The sequence below is a fragment of the Chlamydotis macqueenii genome, chromosome 2 (genome assembly GCF_036417535.1).
Source record: "Chlamydotis macqueenii isolate bChlMac1 chromosome 2, bChlMac1.mat, whole genome shotgun sequence".
Classification (NCBI taxonomy): domain Eukaryota; kingdom Metazoa; phylum Chordata; class Aves; order Otidiformes; family Otididae; genus Chlamydotis; species Chlamydotis macqueenii.
Genome location: NC_141557.1, coordinates 154,349,784 through 154,374,569, shown reverse-complemented (window position 1 = coordinate 154,374,569; position 24,786 = coordinate 154,349,784). Strand labels below are relative to the sequence as shown.

Sequence of the window (24,786 nt, the reverse complement as noted above, 5' to 3'; positions counted from 1 at the left end):
GAGGTTATTGCCAAGGGAGTAATTGAACTTCCCATTCTTTTGGGCTTTCTGTGGAATTTTGACAGATGTTTTGCAGATAAATGTTTCACAGCTACATTTAAAATGTGTCAGTGTGTCCTTAGTTACAGCTTTTTATATAGATTTGCAAAAATTAAAAGTTAACTTAGTGCTTGATCTTTTTCAGTGGAAATTCAGAATTAACTCCAGTTTAGTGGAGGATACAATGTAGCTGTCATTTTAGACAATTTAAATGAAATAAAGACTGGAAGACATTTAGTAAAATTTGATCCTGTAGTCGTCTTACTAGCTTTTGTGAAACCAATGTCATAAATGCAAGGTTGCACAGAATTTTGTTGTGATGTTTTGTTACTTGATGAGAAGAAGCAGCAATGTGCCTAAAAATAGTAATTTTTGCTTTCTCCTAGTAGTGTTGTTAGAAAGGGGGAAAATTGTTTTACTAGATATGGGGGCTGTAAATTTTATGTTCAAGGAACATGTTTTTTAAATAACATAATAATTCTTGTTTTAAATTATTTGCTTTCTCTTTCCTCTATTGCTTTTGCCTTTCGTGATCGAAGTCTAGGAGAGTAAGTCAATGTTTTAATGAACTTTTGGGGATATATTTTTTTTTTCCTGATATGCTTATAACAAGTTAATCCATTTCACTTAATTGTTTCACTACATCAGGCCAAAAATTCTTTCAGTTGACTCCATTCACTAAAACTCATAAATTGTGTACATATTTTTAATTCGATTTTTAAAAAAGTGATTATTAGCATTTGGTTTTGTTTGCTTATATATATGTGTTTCTGTATATATGCATGCCATACTCTTTTGCTTTCTCTTTGAAATTTTATCTTAGCCATTTACTCTTTGATTTTAAGATTATGCAATAGTAAATCTCCATATTTTAAAAAGTCATTATTTTGAGATGTGTATTTGCATCCATACTATATTTCAAGTACCTAACAAAGTAAATGAATCTTGAACGTGTTCAAGATCACGTGATGTAAAAGCAAGCTCTCCTAAAAATGTAAAACGTGCATTAGGAGTTTTCTCTCTTTTTTAATGTTTGCTTATTTGTGAAGTAGTGGTGGAGAAGAGAAATAAAGTAAAATAGGCTTAAAGCCTAGGAAAACTTACTGTGCATGTCAGGAAATGTTACTGGTGTTTTACTCTTTTTTAGGATTCACAGAGCAGGCAAGGAGGATACAGTATGCATCAGCTTCAGGGGAATAAGGAATATGGCAGTGAGAAGAAAGGTTACCTTTTAAAGAAGAGCGATGGGTATGTTCTTGGAGTGCATAATGTGTAGTGAGAACTTTGTTTCTGCACTGATTTTTAGTGTATTGTACTGTGGGTGCTTAAGGCACGTTCTCCTAATGCATGTGTCGCAAGTACTCGAGAATTTCACATTTCAAATCTGAACATAGATCTGAATTGAATGCAGTAAATATAAAAAGCATGACAAGCAATTATACGAAAAAAAAAGTCAAATTAAAGAGAAAGCTATTGTCTTTGTAAGTCTGTAAAGGTGATTAAGACCTATCCTAAATCTCCAGGTCACTTCTGGTGAGGCATTTAGTAAAATTTTGACTGCATCTGCTTGTTTCTGCTAATCTTGTTTCTGCTAATCTTCTTGCATCTGCTAATCATCTCAAAATATTAATGGGATTAGCATGTGTTTTGAAATAATGTCTAGTTGCTGAATTAGTTGTTGATTTTCTTGTGTAGGTTAAGGAAAGTATGGCAAAGAAGAAAGTGCACTGTTAAAAATGGAATTCTTACCATATCACATGCAACGGTAAGTTATTTTTATACCTTTTAATTAAAATAATAAATTAACATTGTCCTTTCCCAGTGGATCTGTTGGTGTTAATCCCCTATTGCAAAAAAGAAGCCACTTCTGCTTCCGACTGTTGAAATTCTGTGGATTATCAGAAGTTAGAGACTGACTTATGTCAGAACTGCTGTACTTGTTGCTCTGTAAAAATTTCTCCTAGTTGTCTGCTGCTGACTGCTGGTGGGAACAGTGCTTCGAGTTAAATGGAGCAGTACATCTGTTCTTACTGTACCTTTGAGATATGGGATGTGATTCATCTGAATAAAATGAAGTGTCTACAGTGTAGCTGTCTGCGTCAGAGCGAGATCATCTAGGCTCCTCTCTTAGCTACTGGACAGCTGTCGATGTAGTCAAAGGAGTCTGGGTAGATTTGGTGAGATGTCTTGTTATAAGCTCGATTCTGACTGTTGGCTGTACTGGAAGACTCAAGAACTAGCTCATACGTGGATGTCTGTGTTACAGTTGTTTTATTCCTACATAGAATGATAACTATTTAAAACATTTTAATGCCTACTAATTCGTTTTGTAAAAAAAAATTAAAATTGTTTGACTAACCAAGAGTTAAAATATGAGAACAAAGACTAGTTTGAAATTAATTTCAAAACTTCCTGTGGACTGTATGAAATAAGTGAACTCTTCTTTAACCTTCTAAAATTTTTCTTCATTTTTTTCCCACTGCTGTAGCTTATGACAATTGAATTAATACTTAAATGTATTTATCAAGAGTTTGATAAGAAAATGGCAAATATATTGAACAGACTTTTCAATGAATACTTCAACTGGTTTTGCTCATAAGCATTGTCAGGATATATCTGTGAAGCACATAATTTGGAAACTTGGGAAGTGTTTGATATTTGATGTTATTGATAGAGTCTGACAGATGAGTGAATGCATTAATACCGTGAGTGCTTTCAGCCAGCAGTGTGAAATTTTGGAAAACTTTAGTAATTTCTGGGAATTGGGCATATATCTGAAATATCTTCCTAGGAATGCTAAATTGTGAGGAAGTAACAACATTGTCATGGTGGAGGCAGTCCTAAAACAGTCTTGCGGCAGCATGACACAAACTACTCCTGTTACTCTTGTTAAAGGAAATGGTCCCATTTCATCACCCTTCTTTCCCCTCCACCCCAAATCCCACTCGTGGTCATGAGTATCGGTGTCTAGTTAACTAGTATCTTAAGCAACTTAAAGGGAAGTTACTACATTTTGTACTGAAGTGTTCGGTTTTTTTAATGGCTAGAAGATATCCTCACCTTCTTTGAGGTGTCACTTAGTCACGTTACTTACCGTTAGTTAGTAACGGTTCAGTTATGACCGTTTAAAAAAAAAAAAAATTGTATTGTCAAGCTCAAGACTTGCCAATTCAGAATTCTTTGAATGGCGTTATTCACTGTAGTTTTCCTTTTCTTGTATGTAGCTGTGTAAAAGCAATCCATTTGCTCTTTTCTGTGGCAGTGCTGAGAGGAAAGTAATTTTATTGTGTTCAGTGGTGAAAAGTTCAGATCATGACAGTCTCTTCAAGACTAAACTTTGAAAACTGAGAATCTGATCACATATTTAGTCCTTCAAGAAATTGTTGCTTCTTAAGCGTTAAAAATGCTGTGTTGATGTGCTTGTTCTGACAAACACTTGACAATGTGGGAAATGCACTTCTATGTATTTCTTTTGTTGGTTTTGCATTACTTTTATATTTGATTCACAACTCCTAACATGAACAAGATCCAAAACTCTATTCAGAAGTATTTACTGGTTACTGACATCCCAAGTTCAGTTTATATCTGCCAACTTTAGTGACTTTAATTCAGTATCTTTATGGTTTCTGATAAACTTGTATACACACGAAATACTTCAAAGACATTTAGTTATCAAGTCTTAAGTAACCTAATTACAGCAGAGATTAGTAGATGTAGGTATTCCAAGTTCCAGATCTCCAGCTTCCCACTTCCTTTTTGCATTTTTAGGATTATATCTTTGATTTTTTTGAAATGGGAGGAAAATCGGAATACGGGCATGCTGTAATGAAAAATTGCATAATAGTTTTACCATTGGTTATGAAATAAAAACCAGGTATTCAGTATTAACATATTCTAAATTAAGGTTTATTCCTTTAATCCCTTTCAAATAGTCAGGAAGAGTTGCCATGAAGATTTTAATTTTGTGTAGGTTTAGCCATCTGTCTGTTCTGACAGACAAAGTCAGACAAAGTCATGCTGGTCTCAAGCGTTTTGAGGGTGTACATGTATGCATGCCCCTGCTTTAATTTAGTATCATATATCCCCGCTCCCCAGAAAGGAAAAATAATCCTAAATCAAGACATTTTAGAAGTAAAATAAATTTTCTTTTTAGTCCAACAGGCAACCAGCTAAACTGAATTTATTGACATGCCAGGTGAAGCCAAATGCTGAAGATAAGAAGTCTTTTGATCTAATATCACGTATGTAGCAACTTTAGTACCATCTTGCGTTATGTGGGATTTCTAAAAATGTCATTACAAGGTACTTAGAGGAAAAATGAGGCTACAGTTCAAAATTCAGCTCTATGTCCAGATACATGTAGTGCCTCACGAGTGTTCAGATCCCTCTAGTTTAGAAGGTGGGTTGAATGGGCAAATGAGTAAAGAACATTTTTTGTGTTTATGTGTGACATAAACACGGTTAATTTTTGAATGAAATGCAGCATATGTGCTGTTCTCCGAAGCTCAGGGAGATGTTTAGCAGCTTAGTGGAACATGCGTAAGCCATATCCACCAGGAAATGGAAAAGACTTTTGGCCTTATCTGGTTTTTCCTTCATTGTCTGTTCTGATTTGGAGTGCTGTTTGGGCGGTTGAGGAAGGCAAGGAGAACCCAGTTTCTCCTGTTCTCTTACCCTGCTTTTAAAATACGCTTCTGTTTGTCTAAAATTGGTAGTGACTTACCTTCTCAGCATTAAAGCTCCTGTCTTTTCACTTCTTTCCATTTTGGTCTTGTATAGCAAGTATTTGTATCCAGTCTGATTTTAAAAACACTTTTCATGTTGAGGAGTCAACTTACTGTTTTCAGTCTTTCAGATGTATAGTATTAAACAACAAACAGTTCCAATATTCTATATTTACAACAAGAGTTTATGAAACCCTTGAATGTGAGGGATAATACTGAGTTCATATCTCATTCTTTGGTTAGTAAAAAGAAGTTTCTTAACTCAGAGAGAAAAGTAGGTAATAGGAACAAATTAATAATGTTTCAGGTTTGACTTCAGAAGGGCAAAATTTGATGAATTCACTTATTTTTCTTTAATATTTCTAAACATAAGATGTTTGAAACGTGCATTTGGTGTAAATCAAAGTTTAGAATTTCATCTTTCTGTGTTTTTGTAGAATTGTTTTCCATAGCTATGAATAAAGTATTAATGTTGCTGGTTAAGAGCAATTACTCAATTGCTCTTAAAAGCGTTAGTAACAAAGTTTTAGTAACGAATATGTTGATATTTTAAAATTCATCATGTGCCAAGTGAAAATATGTATTTATTTATTTCAGATAACAGAACATACCACTTTCAAGCAGAAGATGAACAGGAATACGTGGCGTAAGAATGTTCATGTTTTTTCAAGTTTATTTTTCCAATAGATGTGTATAAAATCACATTTAACAGTGGGAGTCGTTTTCTCAGTTAATGCAGAAGTAGTGCCCACTATCTGTTTTTTCTGTTTGTTGTGAATCTATAAATGTAAACAGTTTTGTGTCATTCTGCAAGGCTCTTTGAAAACCTTATAGCATTAAAAAAAACCCAAAAAAATCTAACACAACCAACCAGAAACCCATTTAGATTGTGTACCCTGCCAGCACATGGTTTATGTGCAGTTACTTGGCATGATACAGTAGATCAGGTTATTAGGGTTCAAATGAAATATTTTAAAATTCTTCTGAAATCTTCTGTCTGAAGTCTCTTTTGCAGTTACTTCTTTTCCTCCTGATCCTACCTTTTCCTTTAGATTAAAAATAATAAATAGATAAAAGATCTCCATATAACACATAGAAAATACTTACAAGTCATGCATCTTTTCTGCTGTAGGCCTAAAAATAAACAGCAGCACTGTTTGAAATTTGTGTACTTCAGAATCCAGTAACTTGCTTCATAAATGCATGTTTCCAACCAGATTATTTCCTGCTACATCAGAACTACTTGTTGTCCTGAAAACGATGTGTAACTTTTTTTTTTCCTCCCAAATATTGCTCTCAGTGTCATGAAAAGTGTGTTGTGCAGAACAGTACAATCCAATCCTCATCACCTGGCACTTCTAGGACTAATGTTGCTAGTGAAGAGAGCAGCAAGCCTGAGCCTTCCAGGCTGCCTCATTCTTCAGAAGTATTGGGCTCTTTTGTTGCCTGTCCATATTCTAATGGAAGACTGTGTTGCTCTGTGTGTATTTTAAAGGTACAGGGAATGTTTTTAAGGTATTTCATTTTTTCGGTAGTACTGGGAGGCAGTGGCATTGACAGCTCAACGTTGCGAGACACAAATTAAATAGGAAGGCTGGAGAGTTTTGTCATGCAGCTATTTCCTTCCAGAGTCTTCCACAGCTTTATGTTGGCTTGTGGAGTGCACAGCTGACTTGCTAGTCATGCTTACTGCATTCATTCTGGAACTTAATTATTCCATTAAGTTTCTTAGTCAAGAAGAAAATACTGTTACTTGTGATCAGTTACACACCTGATGAGTCAGAAGTTTTGTCTTTCTGCCATAAATTAGTTTTTACTGTATTTGTTGATTTAAAAGGTGAAGTTGATGTTTTTGTCTTAACGCATGACCAGGGTAGGAGGAGCATAAATTAGTAAGTTAATTCTTTTGATTGGTAGGTCAATAAATTTAGTTTACCTGGCTGCTTGTTGTACTGTTTTGGAATTCCAGGCTTCTTTTTTTTTTTTTTTTTTTTTTCCCATGAGAACTACAATTTAAATTTGTTTACCACTGAAGACTGATACATCACTGTAAAGTCTGGTGGCTGAGAAAATGACTTGTATTGGTATATTTTTGTTGCTGCAAGTTTAAAAAGTTTTGTTTAGCTAAAGAGACATTAGTTGCATCCAAGAGTTGGAATACATGCAGACAAACTAATAGACCCTAAGGGTATTTTGCCTGTATTGCCACTGTAATTCACCATCAAAAATATATTGTAATGCTACTCCGACAAGTGTTCTGTTTCAGAAAATTACTTAAGTGACCCAGGTAATGGTATGTACTTTGAGGTGTACATGGAAACTGATTTTCTTTTTTCTTTAGGAAAATTTGTGCAATATCTTTAGCTAATTGAAGATCATGAAACAGAATGACTCTTAATGTGTTGTTAAAAAACTACAGTATAACCAAATGTTCCGTTTTTCTTGTGCAGCTACTAGTAGATCCTAAATAGCTTTATTATCTGAAGGTGTCATGCGAACAACACCCTTTGACTTCCAGTCTTGTTGATTTAAGAGCATTCTACAGGAACTATGTGATGTAGCTCTTCAATTAGAATTGTCGTCCAATTGTTACAATTTCCACTTGACTTCTGTATGTGCACCACTCTCTTCTCCATCTTGTTGCATTTTGTTCACCCAGTTTTTGTGCTGCCTTTTCTATCTTTTTTTTGTGGTGCACCAGTTGAGGAATAATTGCATAAAGAGATTTTCTAATCACTTTCCTTTCGGCCTCACAACTAAATAGAGGGAAAAAAAAGGAAGATATAATGTATTTTTTACACTCTGGTTTAACTGACCTTGCATACATTGTCCTAGTGATTCACTCAAGCCTACATTGTGTTACAGGTCTTTTAGTGCTTCCCCTCAACCGTTCCCCTTAGTACAGTGCATTTCTTTATTCTTACCCAGTCAGCTGTCTATTGACCTTTAATTACTGCTTGGCCGTCCTTCAAAATTGTCCATGGGTTATTAGTTTCTCTAGCATATAAAACACAGTGTGTGGTAGGGAGGAAGTATGAAGTGTAACCTCAGATCTCTAAATTAACCAGATTTAGGTTTTTTTTAACATGTACAATAATAGACTCTCTGTACTTTTTTATAATTGTGGATGGAGCCAAACATACTCTGGACATGACCTTTTAGTTCTTTTTCTGCTCTCTTTTTGAAGGTCAAGATTATATCCATTTTGATAGGAAAAGCTTGGATTATAAACAGAGCTATATTCAGAAATTTTGCTTTCAAGAAACACATCTGACTTCAGTCTAGTGTTTAACAACAGTCTTGAGACATTTTCTACCTTGGGAAGACTGAGTTGGAAGATCTTGATGCTATCTGTTGTGTGCTCCATACAAAAAAGTTTCTGAAAGTTTGAAAATTGCTGTGCTAGTGTTCTGTTCGTGCATTTATCTGGAAACAGCAGTGTCGCAATTAGAGATTGTCAGAAGAGATAGAGATAATATTTTATTGGAAAAAAAAAAAAAACAAACCAAACCCTATTAGCCTGGTTATTCTGGGACAGCTTTTATTAGCTTAGAATTTTTCTAACTGAAGAAAAATAAGAGGAATCTGGGAGTCTGCTCCACCTGAAGTTGATGAATACTTCTGTTGCCTTCACTGGATCCAGAAGTCACCCATAGTGCCAGAGTTTTGTTTAGCCTCATGAGTTTCTTCAAAGCTGGGAATCTCCAGCAAACAAAATACCCTAAAGGACCATGAGAAACTGCTGAGACCCAGAAAAAGAAGTGTAGTAGATAATTGAACAACCTGTCTTACTGTATGAGATTTAAGACAAAGCACTTTCTGTGACACATGAGCAATTTTTAAATTATTTGAAAGAACACTACAAAGTGTTATCAGAAGCTTCTTGACTATTAGCTTCATGGTGATGGTATTGTGAAATAAAGCAATTATTTTTAAGAAAAGAAAGGAAATAAAAAAAAGAGTAGTACAGATAAGAAAAAAGGGGAAGAGCGGAAGTCATAAGGCATTTTTTATAAACTGTTGACACCAAGTTTAATATACGATATTTACTGATTTACTCATTTATTTTTGAGGGTGCAGCATGCTAGGAAGGCCCGATGACCAACTGGGGACTTCTTGTATAAATAGCACCGGTCATTAAGAACGTGTCTGTCGTTGTGTTTGCATTAAATGGGCCTTGCTGGTGATGTCTGGGAGGAGCTGACACTGTGATGCCTCTTACTCTGACTGTCACAGATGACACCAGTTACATGCAGCCTTCGACAGTGGGTTCCCTTCTAGCTGAGGAAATGCAACCAAAATAAGTTATTGCTTAGAATTGTTTAGAAACTCTTAATAATGGAAAACTGTAGCAAACTAACAGCTGCCTCAGTCATGTCATGCTTATTTTAATTGCATCTAATAATTTTTTAATAATTGTTACTGCTTAGTCAAGTTCGATTCAAATTCTGTCTTTTAACAAACTAATCAAACTGCAACCCTGGAAGAAATTGTCAACAAATGTCAGAAGAAATGTTGTCTATCTGAGTTTAATGATTATTTTACTGTGTGTTTAACACAACATTACTATAATATTAGAAGCAAGACACTGCCACCTCTTACTTTTTGGAAAAAACATTTCGTCAGAAAAATTGCAGAAGAATGCCATCTAGTGTGGGTTCTTATATTGCGTCATAAACTAGACATATTCATGTAAAGATATTGTTCAGCATGTAAATTATGGAGCAAACTTGTCTTCAAATCTTTCATTTTCTCTTTTATTTTTAAAGTTGATTTTTCAGTATTTTTAAGCATTTTTGTTTAAGTACAAGTTCCCAGATTATTCTCTGCCCATAAAAATTTAGAAAATGTAGGTGTATGAAGTGTATAATATACAGTGGCCATATACCAGTTCAGGCTCTGAATCTGTATTGCAAGACTATATGCATAAATTTACCTCTGAAATCCTGTAAAGTTTATCTTTTCATTATTATTTCAGTGAGAAATTATGAATTTCAGTCTGAAGTTCAATTAGTTTGTTTAGGTGACCATAACCATGTTAGCACATCTCAGAAGACTGATGATTGCAGATAATTGTGATATTGTAAAGAGGAAATGGATTGAGGACACTACCAATTTAAAATATTTCTGCATAAAAAATGAGTCTTTGCAGTAGATCTAAAACCATCTAAAATCTCTATACCTGGAGGCTATTTTTTTTGTTTAACTTGCTCTTTTTCTAAATTAGGCAACACTGCATTTGCAATGTGCTTGTCCTTAGTATAACTACTTTCACCTCTTTACTTTCACCTGTAGAGCAGTAGCAGAGGGTTTTGTTTGTTTGTTTTTAATTAAAACATTATTGTGTAAAGAAAAACTTGAAGAGTGGTTGGGGAGGGAGGGGGAACCACTGCCTGAAACGTCATTACAGAGTCTTGCAGTCATCAGTTGCTCTTAAAATTTCGTATTGACTATCAATATCATTGCTCTCCTGTCATCTTCTCTTCCATACTCCATGTGTTGCTACGCCAGTTTTCATTAATTTGGACATTACAGTCTGACTCTGGTTAGTGCACTGAGACCTGCATTTTGAAAGGCAACTAGACATCAACACATTCAAAAATGTGGTTGCTGTCTCCTCTGTGAAGAGAGAGAGGCACAGTGGGAAAAGTAGTGGTTATAATTTTCTCCTTTACTAATGGGATAGACTTCAAGAAGATTTTAGGCACCTACTTTTAAAGCAGTTAAATTTACAGGAGCTTAATTGCACCCTTTCTCTCCCACAGCTTCTGCTTATTTGAGGAACCTAAGAACTGTACTGCTTTGACTTTAAAATTGATCACCAAAAAGATATTAGAATTAAGAGGTTTTTGTCTCTTCTCATCCTTACTTACCTTTTTTCAACTCTTTCCTTTCTGTCTCTCACTTTTTCCCCGCTCGGTCTCTCCCACAATACAGTCATTCCCTATATTCTCACTAATATTTTGTTTCTGGCAAGCTTTCTACAGTTTATAGATTAACTTGTATTTCAAATGTACATCTTCATTAAAGTCTTTATCTTGTGCTAGATGGATATCAGTGTTGACTAACAGCAAAGAAGAAGCATTAAATATGGCATTCCGTGGAGAGCAGAGCACAGGGGAGAACAGTTTAGAGGATTTGACAAAAGCCATTATTGATGACATACAGAGATTACCCGGCAATGAAGTCTGTTGTGATTGTGGCTCACCAGGTATCTCAATTCGTTAATGTCATCAATTTCTTGTTGGAAGCAAAGTAATTTCTTTAAACTGTTTGTAGAGTGCAAACTAATTTTCTAAGTGATGTGTTGATCAGTCTTCAACCTGTTTTTAATAGAGCAAATATGACTTTCATACATTAGTTCCGTTTAATTCACTAAAATATTTTTGTGTGTTGTCTGTGCTTACTTCCAGCAGTTCAAGCCCCTCTGGAGTTTGAACTGTTCTTGTTGCACTGTCTCTAGATGCTTGTTGCACTTGAATGGAAGTTGCTTGGCATCACTGATCCTGTGCATGCTACTAAGTAGAAGTGAGTAATGCTTAGACAATGATTCTGGAAAAATTGACCTGGCAGGGATCTTACTCTGAGGTTTTATCTTGGCATGAGACTACTGGAATTGCAGTATCAAAAATATTCAGAGGCAGAATAAGTAGTCTTGTGCAAAGAATGAGACCCAGAGTTGGAATCCTATCAGATTCTATCTTCAGAAGTACAGAGTTGCAGGTCAGTTGTATGTCGCGTAGAGCTTGAGAAGAGTCAACTTGTCATAGAACTACTGAATCGATGTGGTAGTTGGCAGCTGTTACAGCTTTCACGTCTAAAGAGGCACTTCAAGAAGGTGATATTCGTTTGGAACCGAGTAGGTAGTATGTAACCTGAAGATGCTTACTGACGCAGAGCTGATCCAAATAAGAAATATCTAGATGGAATATAATTATATCGAATCTTGGAATGGATTAATTCAATTATTTTATCATATAAAGCTATGGGAACTTTGGATTATGATTCTTATTCATCTTCTAATTTATAATTAAGTTTTAAGCTTCACTCCTGCACTCCAGCTTGCTGCTTTAAGACTCTTGACTTAATGGTTTATCAATTACTGTTTAAGATCAAGGAAGAGATTAGTTTGAAGGCATGTATCTATACTAAATACGTCTGGAGCTTTTTCTATTCCTTAAAAACTAGTCTTGCTTCTTATGTAGCATTCATAACATAAGATCTACTTGAATATTACATGCAGATCTCCTTCACAACAGCAATTTATTTTTTTTCCTGGACTAGCCAGCATTCCTTAAATTTTCTACAACATATTACTATTTTACATATTGGAAAATGCTATGGTTAAGCTTTTATGAAGAAACACAATTTAAAGTTTAAGAAATAAAATTGACAGCTTCAGAGGTTGCCAACAGTGGAATTTAGGAGATCTATTCCTTTAAAAACAGGAAACAAAAGCCTTACCTTCTTTCTACAAGAAATAAATCCTACATGTATTCAAATATGGTCATTCAGTCTGGATTCACAAGTCTAAATTCAGTGCCTTTGAAACTGTCTATAAATCTGAAAAACATAATTCCTTTGGTAGCAATTTGTGGTTAAATTTCCATTGCAGTTGGGAGAAAAGTATGGAATATTCGTACTGTATTTCCATTTGTTAAAAAATTAAATGAGGAATCTTTTCAGAATACATTGGGATTTCTTACCATCATTGAAAAGCTTTTCCTAGACTTGAATTAAATATTTTGTTTTTCAATTTGACAGATCCAACATGGCTATCAACTAATTTGGGCATTTTAACTTGCATTGAGTGTTCTGGAATACACAGAGAAATGGGTGTCCATATTTCTCGAATCCAGTCTTTGGAATTAGACAAATTAGGAACGTCTGAACTCTTGGTAAATTTCTTTGATTTGTATTATTTATTGGTTTTTTTTCTTTTTAGTCAGATGATAATCTCTGTATAGGAAACATTCAGGTGTGTAATTTGCAGTTAATTTTTTTCAAGGTACAGGTTTTGCAGAATGTCTTCTTCATATTTTTATATGTATCTTATGGGAGGTTTTTTACTATTTTGTTTTATTGATGCTTTTGACCACTCATTACTTCTCATGTTCATTTCCTGAGGTTTAGCAGAATGAATATTGACATCCATTGTTATTAGCACCATCAGAATGTTGCCTCTTATTAGCTGATCTTGACTCTAAATCGGGAAACTTTAGTATCTCATGTGATTAAAAAAAAAAAAAAAAGGAATGCTAATTTAACTTGACAAGTGAGAATGACCATTGCTAATTTTGACAGAAGAATGTTGAATGAATCTTTTAATTTGATGGAAGAAACCCTGTAACATTGAAGATACAAAAGGAATTTGATGTGAGATTACTGGGGGAAAAAAAAAAAAGGAAGAAAAAGAATACAAACAAAAAGAACCACAGTTAAAACAAGTTTATCTCCCCAACTGTGTTTGGCCTGTGAGAAGACACTTGTTACAGAAATTTTGTATGGGAAAATTGAGAGAAGGTAGAAGGCAATTCTGGGTTTGTGTATAGGTTTAACATTAGCACCAGTACGCTTTTTAAAATCTTGAGCTGTTTACAAAGTTACTATTCATTTAAATCAAGTGTTACGAAGCATGACTTTCTAATAGGTCTGAGCTTCTTTCCAAAAGTAACTTCCTTATCAGTGTACTAGCCCTGTTTCAATGTTCATGCTGCTAGTTCGTCATTTTGTTTTTATATTGGAGGCAGATTGTCTTGAAATACAAATAATTAGCTGTGACTGTGAAGCATATTGTACAAGTTCTGGGATAATAAGATTCATACTTGAAAATATTTTCTAATTGTTTTATAATTTAGATGTAATCATTGTGCTTTAATTTTGAAATCCCATATGTTCCATCTTTTATTAATAGTGTGGAAAATGCACATTAATAGTCCAGTTTTCAGGTTACTATTAGACCCCGAAAACTCCCACCCTCATATATATATATTTTTTTTTTTTTTCTTATTGCAGCTGGCCAAGAATGTAGGAAATACTAGTTTTAATGATATTATGGAAGGGAATTTACCTACTCCTTCACCTAAACCCAGTCCATCAAGTGATATGTAAGTTTTAAGTCTCTAAATTTTTTAACATTAAGTTTACTGTGGAATATATAAGTGATTTAAAATGTTTTAAACAGGAAAGAAGCCAGAGGAGGGCTAGGATGGCAAAAGACCGGGGGCTTTTACTCCAACTGTGGAGTTCCTTAGAAGATCAGACTCTTGTCATGTAGTAACATTTTAGCTGCCTCAGCAAGATTCATTATTTTGAATCTTCAGTGTTTTGAGTTTTGTAGTATACCCTCAAATGATAAACATAGTTGGACTAGATGATGCAAGCATCAGGTACTGTGTTGAGATGGTGACGAGCTTTTTCTTCCTTTCCTTTGTGCAGGAGTTGCACAGAGAGCATAACAGATGTGATTTTGCCACCTTTTAACCTATTATGCTGTTTTCTAACTGACTTCATATTTTTCTTTTATCCTGTTTTTAGCATGTTTTTCATACTTATCCTGTTCTTAACATGTAGGTATGTTTCCATGAGAAACCACACTTCAGCACACTTCAGGCTTTGTTTTTTCTTTGGACTTAGTCGTCCTCAGTGTCAAAGTAATTTCTGTATGTAACAAGAAGGCAGGATAAAATTGAATATATCCCTATTTGGGGCTTGTCTGCAAGAAAGACATGCATTATAATAATAAATAACACAATCTTTATCTGATAGTTTTCCTCTTTCCTTCTCAGCTCTTGAGTTAGGCAAGGTGATTTTAAATTTAAATCATTGACCTATTTTTCTAAAAATTTCTAAACTAAGCTCTATTTTCACACCCCACAGGACTGCACGTAAAGAATTTATCACTGCTAAATATGTAGATCATAAGTTCTCTAGGAAGACTTGTGCATCTGCAGCAGCTAAACTGAATGAATTACTTGAGGCTGTCAAATCCAGGGATTTACTTGCACTAATTCAAGTCTATGCAGAGGGAGTAGAACTAATGGAGCCGCTGTTAGAGCCTGGACAGGTAAGCTTAGCAGGTAAAGAAAGCAGAGAATTTTAAATAATGTGTATGTGTAAAATGTTCAGGACCTAGGGCTGCTACCTTAGATGTTAAAACAAGAGAAATAACAGATGAAAATATGGGTTTTATTCTTCCTTTCCTTAATGTGACATCCTTGTGGGGAGGGAACAGACTGTATCTGTTGTCGTCAATGGGTCTACAGGAGTGTGAAATGCAATAGTAATATCACACACTGTTGTAGGTGCAACTATAGAGTACTGAAAAGCAGCTGTTCTGCAGAATGTTTGTTTTAGGAAAAGGCCCGAAGAGAGAGGGCTTGACTTGATAGCCCAGGGTCACCTGATGTCACAGGCAGTATTGTATCTGCTTTTAAAGCAGTTGCTGAAGGAACACGTTATTGACTGTATACAAGTCTCTGAGCAAAGAGTAAACCTGATGCCTTCATACCTTCTGATGAAACATTTACAGAAGTACAATTTATTTCAACTAGGAAGAGAGGATTGTTTTTTGTTTGTTTTTGTTTTTCTTTTTAATAAAGTTCTGAATACAGGATCTTCCTTCTGAAGTCAGTAACTTTTTTTTTTTTTAAATCAGTCCAGATTGACCTCAAGTATCCATGTAGTAATGTTACTCAAGAGCAACATAACCTGGTTTTATAGATAATTGATGCTGTGTAATCGCTTGGTCAGCAATGTTTTCTCCCATTACTTTTGAACCCAACTTGGAGAGATCTCAGAGAATGTTTTCAACAAATTCTGTAAAGATAGCTAACTTGGCAAGGGACAGAGTGTTTGTCTGTATCAGGTGGAGGGAATAAGTTCAATATAGTTTCAGCACTTGAGATATCACAGACTGCTTTTCGTGGAAACACATAACAAATTCTGTAACTACAAGGTAAAATTTCTGTATTTGTCATCCATGACAGTTACCACAGAATTAGCTTCTTAGCATTTCTCAGCTGTTACAGTGACACCTAGAAAGGTATGAACACCAATTAAAATGTAGTCTGCAGTTAGGACATTCATAGCAGCATTCTCCAGTGAAAATTCTCTGACATTTAATAAAGTTGTATTTTTTTTAAGTTACAGTTTTAATTTTAAATATATATACAGGAATATACTTATTTAATGCCCTTTCTGATCAATAGGAGTTCATTAAATCTGGTTTTAGATTAATTTCTCCTGCAACTTTTAAACTGAATAAAACATTTTCATTTAAATGCATTACTGCTTGCGTTATATGTATAAAAAATGAAGTATGATTCAGTTTAAGTTCAACAAGGAGAAATCCTGTGTCTGGGGAGGAACAACCCCATGCACTGATATATGCTGGGAACCACCTAGCTGGAAAGCAGTTTTGCAGAAAAAGACCTGGAGATCCTGGTGTCCTGGTGGACACCAGTTCAACATAAGCCAGCAGTGTGCCCTTGTGGCAAAGAAGGCCAATGGTATGGCTGCACTAGACAAAGTGTTGCCAGCAGGTTGAGGTAAGTATCCTTCCCCTCTATTCAGCACTGGTGAGGCCACAGCTGAAGTACTGTGTCCAGTTCTGGGCTCCCCAGTACAAGAGAGACTTGGACATACTGGGGAGAGTGCAACAAAGGGCCACAAAGATGTTAAGAGTCTGGAGTGCCTGATGTATGAGGAGAGGCTGAGGAATCTCAGATTGTTCAGCCTGGAGAAGAGAAGACACAGGAGACTCTTGTAATAAATATCTGAAGGGAGAGTGCAAAGTAGATGGAGCCAGGCTGTTTTCAATGGTGCCCAATGATGGGACCAGAGGCAATGGGCACAGACTGAAACACAAGAGGTTGCCTCTGAACATCGGGACACTTTACTTATTTTTTTTTTTTTAAATCATATAGGTGACCAAGCACTGGCACAGGTTGCCCAGGGAGGCTGTGGAGTCTCCATCCTTGGAGATACTCAAAAAGCCCAGGATGTAGTCCTGGGCAACTGGCTCTGAGTGGCCCTGCTTGGGCAGGGAGGTTGGACCGGATGACCTCCACAAGTCCCTTCCAACCTCAACTATTCTGTGATTCTGTAAGAGATTTAGCATGTGTAGGACTATGATTTTGGTGGATTTTTTCCCTGGTTTTGTAGGAAATACTGTTGTGGCTATGCTTGGTGCTCACCAAGGTGTCATAAAGCAATAAGTACCATAAACTCGCTCAGTATACAGTTGCTAGTAGCCAAAATGGTTAAAGGCTTCTCGGGATTGCTCCATCCAGCTGGGAAAAAGAGAAGGCTGGTTTGAGAAAGCTATGATCTCAGAAAGCATGTTCATGGTGTCTTTTAGAGATCAGGAAGGCAATAACTGTTTTTGTCATAATTTCCTAATATTTTTCTGTTGAAAAACTTATAAAAAGAGTGTGTGATATATAGCTCAGTAGGTCTGTTGTTATAAGCTTTGCAGAAATAAGACACAAAAATTAACTTGTATTTACATCTATTTAGGAGCCAGGTGAAACAGCACTTCATTTAGCAGTCCGCACTGCTGACCAAACCTCTCTCCATCTGGTTGACTTCCTTGTACAAAACTGGTATGGATTTCATTAAATTGTGCATGAAAGATATAGATGTTTAAAGGTATCCTTGTCTCAATCTCAGATTTAAGAGCATCTTTACAACTATATGGGTCTGCACTTACTGTGCAATATGGGTAACACGGAGTGGAAGAAAAGCTGTCATCTTCTGAGCTTTTCTTTTCATTTTTATAAATGTATTGTATTGATCCAAATATGTCAGTAACTTTTTTGAGACAAAGTTCCTTGAATGCATGGGACTTATTAACCTATTCTGACTGTATAAAAATGATTTTTTTCAGATGTTAAATTAGCCAAATAAAAAATATTTTCGAAAAAGGAATTCCAGTAAAGTGGCAGGTGGCAAACAACTAGCATGACCTTAGAAAGGATTACGTTAGAATCTTTTGAGTTTCACTTTGTTGTTGTTTTTGAAGGAACATCTGTACATGCTCAGTCCTTTTCAACTACAGCTCAGAAATTTCCAGTGTGCTTGGAACTATTCTTAATAGTCTTTGAAAGTAATGTTTAATTTAAAAATATTTCTTTCTTTTTCTACTTCGTAATTGTCCAGTAAAGTACTTGTGCATTTATTGCTTATAGGGAAGCTAGAATCTGAAATGAGTAGCACAGCATACTGTACGTTGCTTGATTATTTTTTCTTTTGTGTTTAGTGGAAACCTGGATAAGCAAACAGCATTGGGTAATACAGTTCTACACTACTGCAGTATGTATAATAAGCCTGAGTGTTTGAAGTTGCTTTTGAGGGGGAAGCCGACTATTGATGTAGGTAAGTTTGTTATTTAAAACTAGGAAATAAAGATTTCCTAAAATGTCTTTCCATTATTTTAACCACTTTTATTTATGTCCTACTCTGTTAAGAGAAACTTCTAAAAGGAAAAATAAAACTCTATTAGAAAGATTAAGACTTTACCACCAAGCCTAAAGGAAGCATTCAGTTAAGAAATGGAACTTAAATTCTTAGAAGATAATAGTGACAAAAATTCTCTAATGCAAAATACTAATGGTGAACCCTAGGGTTTTTGCAGAGTTTTTTCTGATGCGTTATAAATGTCCTGAAACTTAGGTTGGTTGTTTAAATTTTAAAATTAATTTAGTACTTATATGTTATAATGCTTCAAATGGCTACTCACATTAATTTCACTCTAGATGTATGTGGGCTTTATGTACACAACAGTTAAATTCTTCTTTTAATATTAATGTCCATTGGCACTGTGGCTTCACAAAGCATGCCCTAGCCTCCAGTGTAGCTGATTAGGGAAGAGATTAACTTTCTCAGCTGCTTTTCTTCTTTTATTTGCTTTCTACGTGTGTGAGATAAGTATAGCACTTGCTGTACCTAAATCAATCCATTTTTCATCATGACTTAGCAAAAGTTTAATTAAAAATAGAATCTCTGTAAACTGTTTGCTCACACTTAGGATAATCTCCCCTTTACTAGAGCCTCTCCTTTCCACATATTTTGAGAGTTAGGAAAGCATCTCATGAATCCAGCTTGTCAGGCTTAGGTGCTAAGTGTCATCAGTATGTCTATAAAACCTTTGCATTCTGTCAGTTCTTGGTATAGCAGGGAAGCTTTCTGAACAATTGGTACTAACTGAAGAGTATGAACCGTTTTTTCTTCCTTTTTCCTCATTGCCGTGATTTTCCTCTACTGTCCAGTAAAAAACTGTTGCATAAATTTAAGTTCCTAGCTCAGTGGCAGAAGTCATTGTTTTCCTTCGCCTTTTCATACATCCTTAGGATATGTTCTAATATTATCATAAGTCAAATAACTTGGTGTGACTGTTTTTAGCAGATATATCCCTAATTAAGAAAACAGGAAAACTATCTGATCAAGCTTAAGCATGTTTATTGGTCCTTCTTCCATTGAACTCTCTCCTAGGTAGATGCCAGAAGAGTGTTCTTACCTTTTTGAGTCTTTTTTTTTTTTTTTCCCCCTCCAATGCTCTCACATAGGAGCTGCATACATTCTGTAGGCCTTGAAACATTAGATTTATACTTAAAGGTTGAAAGTTTGTAATTTATATAGGCTCTTAAGCTATCTGTGTGTTAATTTCCATTAATGAAAAAAATTTTCATTTCTTTTCATATTAAAACTCCTGAACCGTCTCCATGGGGCATCCATAAGGAGCCTCCCTTCTTCTAAGAATCTTAATTCTTTCACTCAAATTCATAGGCCTTTCTAGATGACTGCTTTATATTTTCTAGAATTCATGGCTGGCATTCTATATGTAATATTACACACAGACATATTTGCTTATGAGACCTCAGTTTTCATGTAGAGCAGATATCAGGATATCACGGAGAGCATACTCTGTTCCAGCTCCATTTCTTACAGGTGTACTGTAAGAATAAATTTTACCTAAGATTTGTCCACATAAGGTTGGGATGTGTGGGTTGGTTTTGTTTCTTGAGACTTGCTACTGAGCATCTAGGAAGGATCATATTAGATGTTGTGCCAGAGGACCTTCTAGGATGCTCAGATGTCACCTTCTTTCTGATCGGGCATTATTTTAAAATGTAAAACATATTATAAAGCCTTTATAAAGATGAAATCACTAGAAAGTTTTAACATTATTCTTGTTCAAATTTCGTCTTAGAATAGGACTTCTGTTTTCAAATTTAGGCTTCAGACTGCTACCTATTAATCAAGTAAAACATGCTTAGATCAGCATTTGCTCTTTTTTTTAAATCTTAGAATAGATTTCTTTTTTAAGCTGTCTTACCCTGTCTGCTTGCTTTTCCTGCTTATTCATGTAAGAGTTTTACTGGCAAAGTGGTTGAGTGGAGATTGAAATGACTGAATTTCTTGATATTCTCTGCTAGGATGGTTAGGAGGGATTTGGGAACTGTCCCAACAGATGCTGCTGTTCAGAAAGAACCTGATGATACGTGAAATGCATGAGCCCTTAGTAGAGTGGAATCTTAAAGAGCTGCAGCTGCCATAGAGTAAATAGATGTTTTTGACTACTTTTAGAAGTTACTCTACTAAAAACAGTGAAACTTAATGAAATGATTCTTTAGACATCTCAAAGAATCACTCTCTTTTTTTTTATTGTTATTTTTGTAGTAAACCAAGCTGGAGAGACAGCTCTGGACACAGCAAAAAGAGTGAAAGCTGTCCAATGTGAAGAACTGGTAAGAACTGGGGAGGGGAAGGCAGGGGGAGGATGCTCCCTTCTTTAAAAATGTGATCTACTTAAGGTATTGTTGCCACTGTATCTCAAACTTCGTATTGCTGCCAGCTGGCTTTATGCTGATCTGAAGGCCATACCATAGGTGAATATTTTCTAACTTCAAAACACAATATTAATTTTCTTTGTAACAGTTTAAATGAAAAATCTTATTTCTATTGGAAGTACGTAGTTATTTTGACTAGCGTATTTGAAGACCTTAGGTACTGGAGTGTCAGGTGTTCAGTGCTAAATTCAGCATTGGGCTTCATCACCTCAAAAGTTCTTCTTGGAGACATTTCTATCAGGAATACAAAACAATCCATGAAATATTAAATTTCTCAGGATGTTTTAGGTCTGAAACTTTGTTTGAGGTTTCCTGCTTTGGCTTTTTCTTTTTTTTTTTTTTGTTTTTTTTTTGTTTGTTTTTTTTTTTTTAAATGGGACAGATAGTTCAGAGATAGTGAAAGTCTTCTTACAAGAAGAATTGAAACAACTTGAAAATAAATCTCCTCAAGGGAGAAAGAAGCAAAAGTGTAATGTCTGGAAATTTGGGTATCAAAAATTTTAAAACACCGGCTTTTGTGGGACTTGATCCTTCTACTAAACATGATCAGAGCAAAAACTTTCTGGAATTTTGAGAATGTGTGAATGATGTTAACTGACGCCACTCAAGAAAATGATTGGAGTTCAAGAAATAAAGGTGTTAGAGTTAAAGGATTTTCCCAGGTACTCTTCTGAAGCAGTTAGCCAGGAATAAGAATTCTGCATGAGACCAGCAGAATTCTTAGCCCTCTAAGGTGCCTCTTGCCAGCCTGCATTTAGTGGGCAAGTGAGTTCAAGTACTGTCAAGGGATTCAAAAGTCTAAGTAGTGTCAGTTTCACATTCAAGACAAAACCTGAAGAATTTACAAAACAATTGTCAGTTGCTGCTTAATTCTACTTCTCAGAAGTTTTTTTGTGTGTCATTTTGATGATCCAAGGAGGATATCTACTTTTTCTCTACAGCTGGTAATTTTAATACCTTTCCTTTGACAATTGAAAGTTCTTATCATGTATTGATTAATTATTGCATAATCACGAGAGCTTGTCCTTCACAAATCAGAATAATTTTCCATATTTCTGGGGTTGCAAGTCAGCATTTTGCTATGGTTGATACGGTGGTACTCTCACTGACTTCTCAGTTACTCCGATGTCAGTTGTGTAACTACTGTTGTCCGGTGTTTCCCTTGACCTGCTGGCCACGCTTCTTTTGCCGCAGGCCAGGATGCGGCTGGATTTTTGGACTGTGAGCTCACATTGATGGCTCATGTCCAGCTTTTCATCCACCAGTACCTCCAAGTCTTTCTCAGCATGGCTGCATTCAATCCCTTCATCCTCCAGCCTGTATTGATACTGGGGGTTGCCCTGAGCCAAATGCAGGACCTTGCACTTGGTCTTATTGAACCTCATGAGATTTGCATGGGCCCACTTTTTGAGCTCGTCCAGGTCCCTCTGGATGGTCCATCCCTCAGGCGTGTCGACCACACCATTCAGCTTGGTATTGTTACCAGGCTTCAGTCAACTATAATAGAGCTTTTACGCCTTTTCTCTTTTTTTTTTTTTTTTTTTAAGAGGAAAATTATTTCTGCATTTTTCTCAAAAGTGGCAATGAGATAAGTTTGAGAGTAAAAAAGAAATATGAGTGAGCATATCATTTAACATGGGTAATTTAAAAGTACTAAATAAATATCTAGATTTTTGCAGTACGAAGATGTACTAAGAAAATTTCGGTTGCATAGCTGGAGTCTTAACTGTGTAATTGAATTCAGTTTCAACTTCTGTGCGTTCATTAATACTTACGTAACAGATTGAAATGAATACTTACGTAACACATTGAAAATTCCTTCTTTCTTCCAAATTTTATTCCGGGAAGATGGTTAAAGGCTCTCCTCAATCAACTAGTACTAAGTAGACTACATGTCAAAAGATGTGAAGGAATAAATAATGATGGGAAATCTAAGCACTGAAAAGGAGAATTTATCTCCTTAGAATAACCATGAACTGCTTTTTTTTTTTTTTTTTCTGATCATTGAAGTAGCATATTTTTAAAGTATGTAAATATATTATTTGTGCTGGCAAAGTAGAGGAATTCTGTGCATAAGACACATTGGCCTCATCCAGTGAGAGGGAGGGAAATATTGAAATAAAGGATAAATAACTTTTATTTTGATTCCAACATAAGGATTGTGATTTTGGACGGGTAATAGTTGTATGTACCAGACTTTATAAATAGATTTTGCATTTCCTTTTTAGAAAGGAGGGCTCCAGATGTATTCTGGTGTTGTGCATATACCTTGTCTTCATGTCATCTTTTCAAATGCTTGTCAAACATGGCAATTTCTGACCGTTTTGAGAAAAGTCTTTTCTTTTGGCTTTTTAGCTGGCTTTCTATACCTCAAATAAATGAAGGATGTTTGTGTGATTGCTCTGAAATTGTTTCTTTTTAATGTCTGGAAGAGTTTTAAACCTCTAAATATTTCATTTTACTGCTTGCAGTTACAAAACTGACTTAGTTGGCACCAAAGGAACAGCAAGTATTTTAACAAGAATTGTTATTTCTTTCAGCTTTCTCAAGCCAAGGCAGGAAAGCTAAACCCACATGTCCATGTAGAGTATGAATGGAATCTTCGGCAGGAAGAAATTGATGAAAGCGATGATGACTTAGATGATAAGGTAAGCATGAGTTATTGATACAGCTTTGCACAGAAGTTGTCAAAATTTCTGTTCTGTGCAAATGAATGGAAATTAGAGACTTTAACCATTATTTTCTTACCGATTTTGGAGGGAAAAAAAAAGGTAGTTTTGAGGCCTTTATTAAACGCTGCCAAAGTGCTTTTTGAATACACTTTGTCAACCTAGTTATTATGTACTTGAGTTTCAGAAATTTTACTTTCACAAGACATACAATGTAATATAAATCAGTAAATGTAGATTACTTTGTCATTTTAGCCCCTTCCGAATTCTGGGCTGTTCATTTTTAGCTGGAGGAAATCTAAAGCTTCCATACTTAGTTTTTCTATAAATTAATTAAAAAGCTAGTTGTTGAATCATTTGACTGTATTTTTTAAAAAACTGTGCTTTGCACTTTACTCCTGATTTAAAAAAGAGGTAATGGAAAGACAAAACCTGAGGGCATAGGATAATTGTCGTCCTAGAACATGTGAAAACTTAGCTTCAGTGTCCTACTTTAGCAAGTCAGTTAATTACTCCATGCTCTGTTTCTATAATAAAGGGGAATACACCTCTGCTATTTTATGTGGGTGCTGTAGAAATAAATGTGGTCAACTTTTCATTTTCTGGGACACTTGGGACTGAAAAATTCAGAAACCCAAATAATTTACATATCCTTAAGGACAGTAGAGAACAAAATGATTTTCTGTGCAAGGAGCCTCAGGAGGATGACTAATGCTGCGCTGGAGATAATAGCCTGCCTGAACCAGAGCTGCGGATCCTGCTCCATGTGCAGCTATTAATATACAGCAGTCAAAAATTGCTGTGTAAAATTTCTTCAAAGAGCGATTACATACATTTAAAAGAGCCGCACCACTGACATCTTTGACTAGATCAGGTTGCTCAGAGCCTCGTCCAACCTGGCCTTGAATGTTTCCATTCTTGATCTTTGAGGATAACTGTCTGGTCTGAGTAAAGAGCTATTTGAGATGAAAATTACTCTTGTATTCTAAAAGCTTTACTAGGCTTTTATTAGTATATTATTTAGTGTATTATTATTGTGTATCTACTGCTTTAAGAATAAATCTAACTTTGTGTACATGATGATTTGTTGATGCTACAATATTTATTTTTCAGTCAGAGGAGAGGATCTTGCAGGTTGGATCACTGAGAAAGGGAATAGTGTGTGCTTATTTGTCCAATAAAGAAAGAAATTATGCTCATGTTCTCTAGGATATGTTCTGGTAATATATTTGTTTTTCTATTCACAGCCTAGTCCTATAAAAAAAGAAAGATCTCCAAGGCCCCAAAGTTTTTGTCACTCTTCGAGCATTTCTCCCCAAGACAAACTGACTCATCCTGCATTTAGCACTCCTAGAGACAAGCAAAGACTCTCCTATGGAGCTTTTACCAATCAGATTTTTGCTTCTACAAGCACAGATTCACCCACCTCTCCAACTGCAGACGCTCCTCCTCTTCCGCCTAGAAATGCTGGCAAAGGTAAGTCTGTCTTCAAACTACACTTGC

General features: G+C 35.5%; 1 protein-coding gene across 4 annotated transcripts in view; it reads left to right on the top strand.

The window, feature by feature from the left end:
* The window catches only part of ASAP1 (ArfGAP with SH3 domain, ankyrin repeat and PH domain 1), a 151,884-nt gene that overhangs the window by 102,333 nt on the left and 24,765 nt on the right, over window positions 1–24,786 (top strand). For all 4 annotated transcript variants that reach the window (XM_086741275.1, XM_086741274.1, XM_086741276.1 and 1 more), the window contains 13 exons: window positions 1,187–1,287; window positions 1,735–1,804; window positions 4,193–4,280; window positions 5,361–5,409; window positions 10,811–10,974; window positions 12,528–12,661; window positions 13,779–13,870; window positions 14,643–14,829; window positions 17,283–17,368; window positions 18,025–18,140; window positions 20,445–20,512; window positions 23,155–23,262; window positions 24,531–24,759. In XM_086741275.1, the coding sequence (XP_086597401.1) occupies window positions 1,187–1,287; window positions 1,735–1,804; window positions 4,193–4,280; window positions 5,361–5,409; window positions 10,811–10,974; window positions 12,528–12,661; window positions 13,779–13,870; window positions 14,643–14,829; window positions 17,283–17,368; window positions 18,025–18,140; window positions 20,445–20,512; window positions 23,155–23,262; window positions 24,531–24,759 (1,492 nt within the window). The remainder of the gene's footprint in view (window positions 1–1,186; window positions 1,288–1,734; window positions 1,805–4,192; window positions 4,281–5,360; window positions 5,410–10,810; window positions 10,975–12,527; window positions 12,662–13,778; window positions 13,871–14,642; window positions 14,830–17,282; window positions 17,369–18,024; window positions 18,141–20,444; window positions 20,513–23,154; window positions 23,263–24,530; window positions 24,760–24,786) is intronic.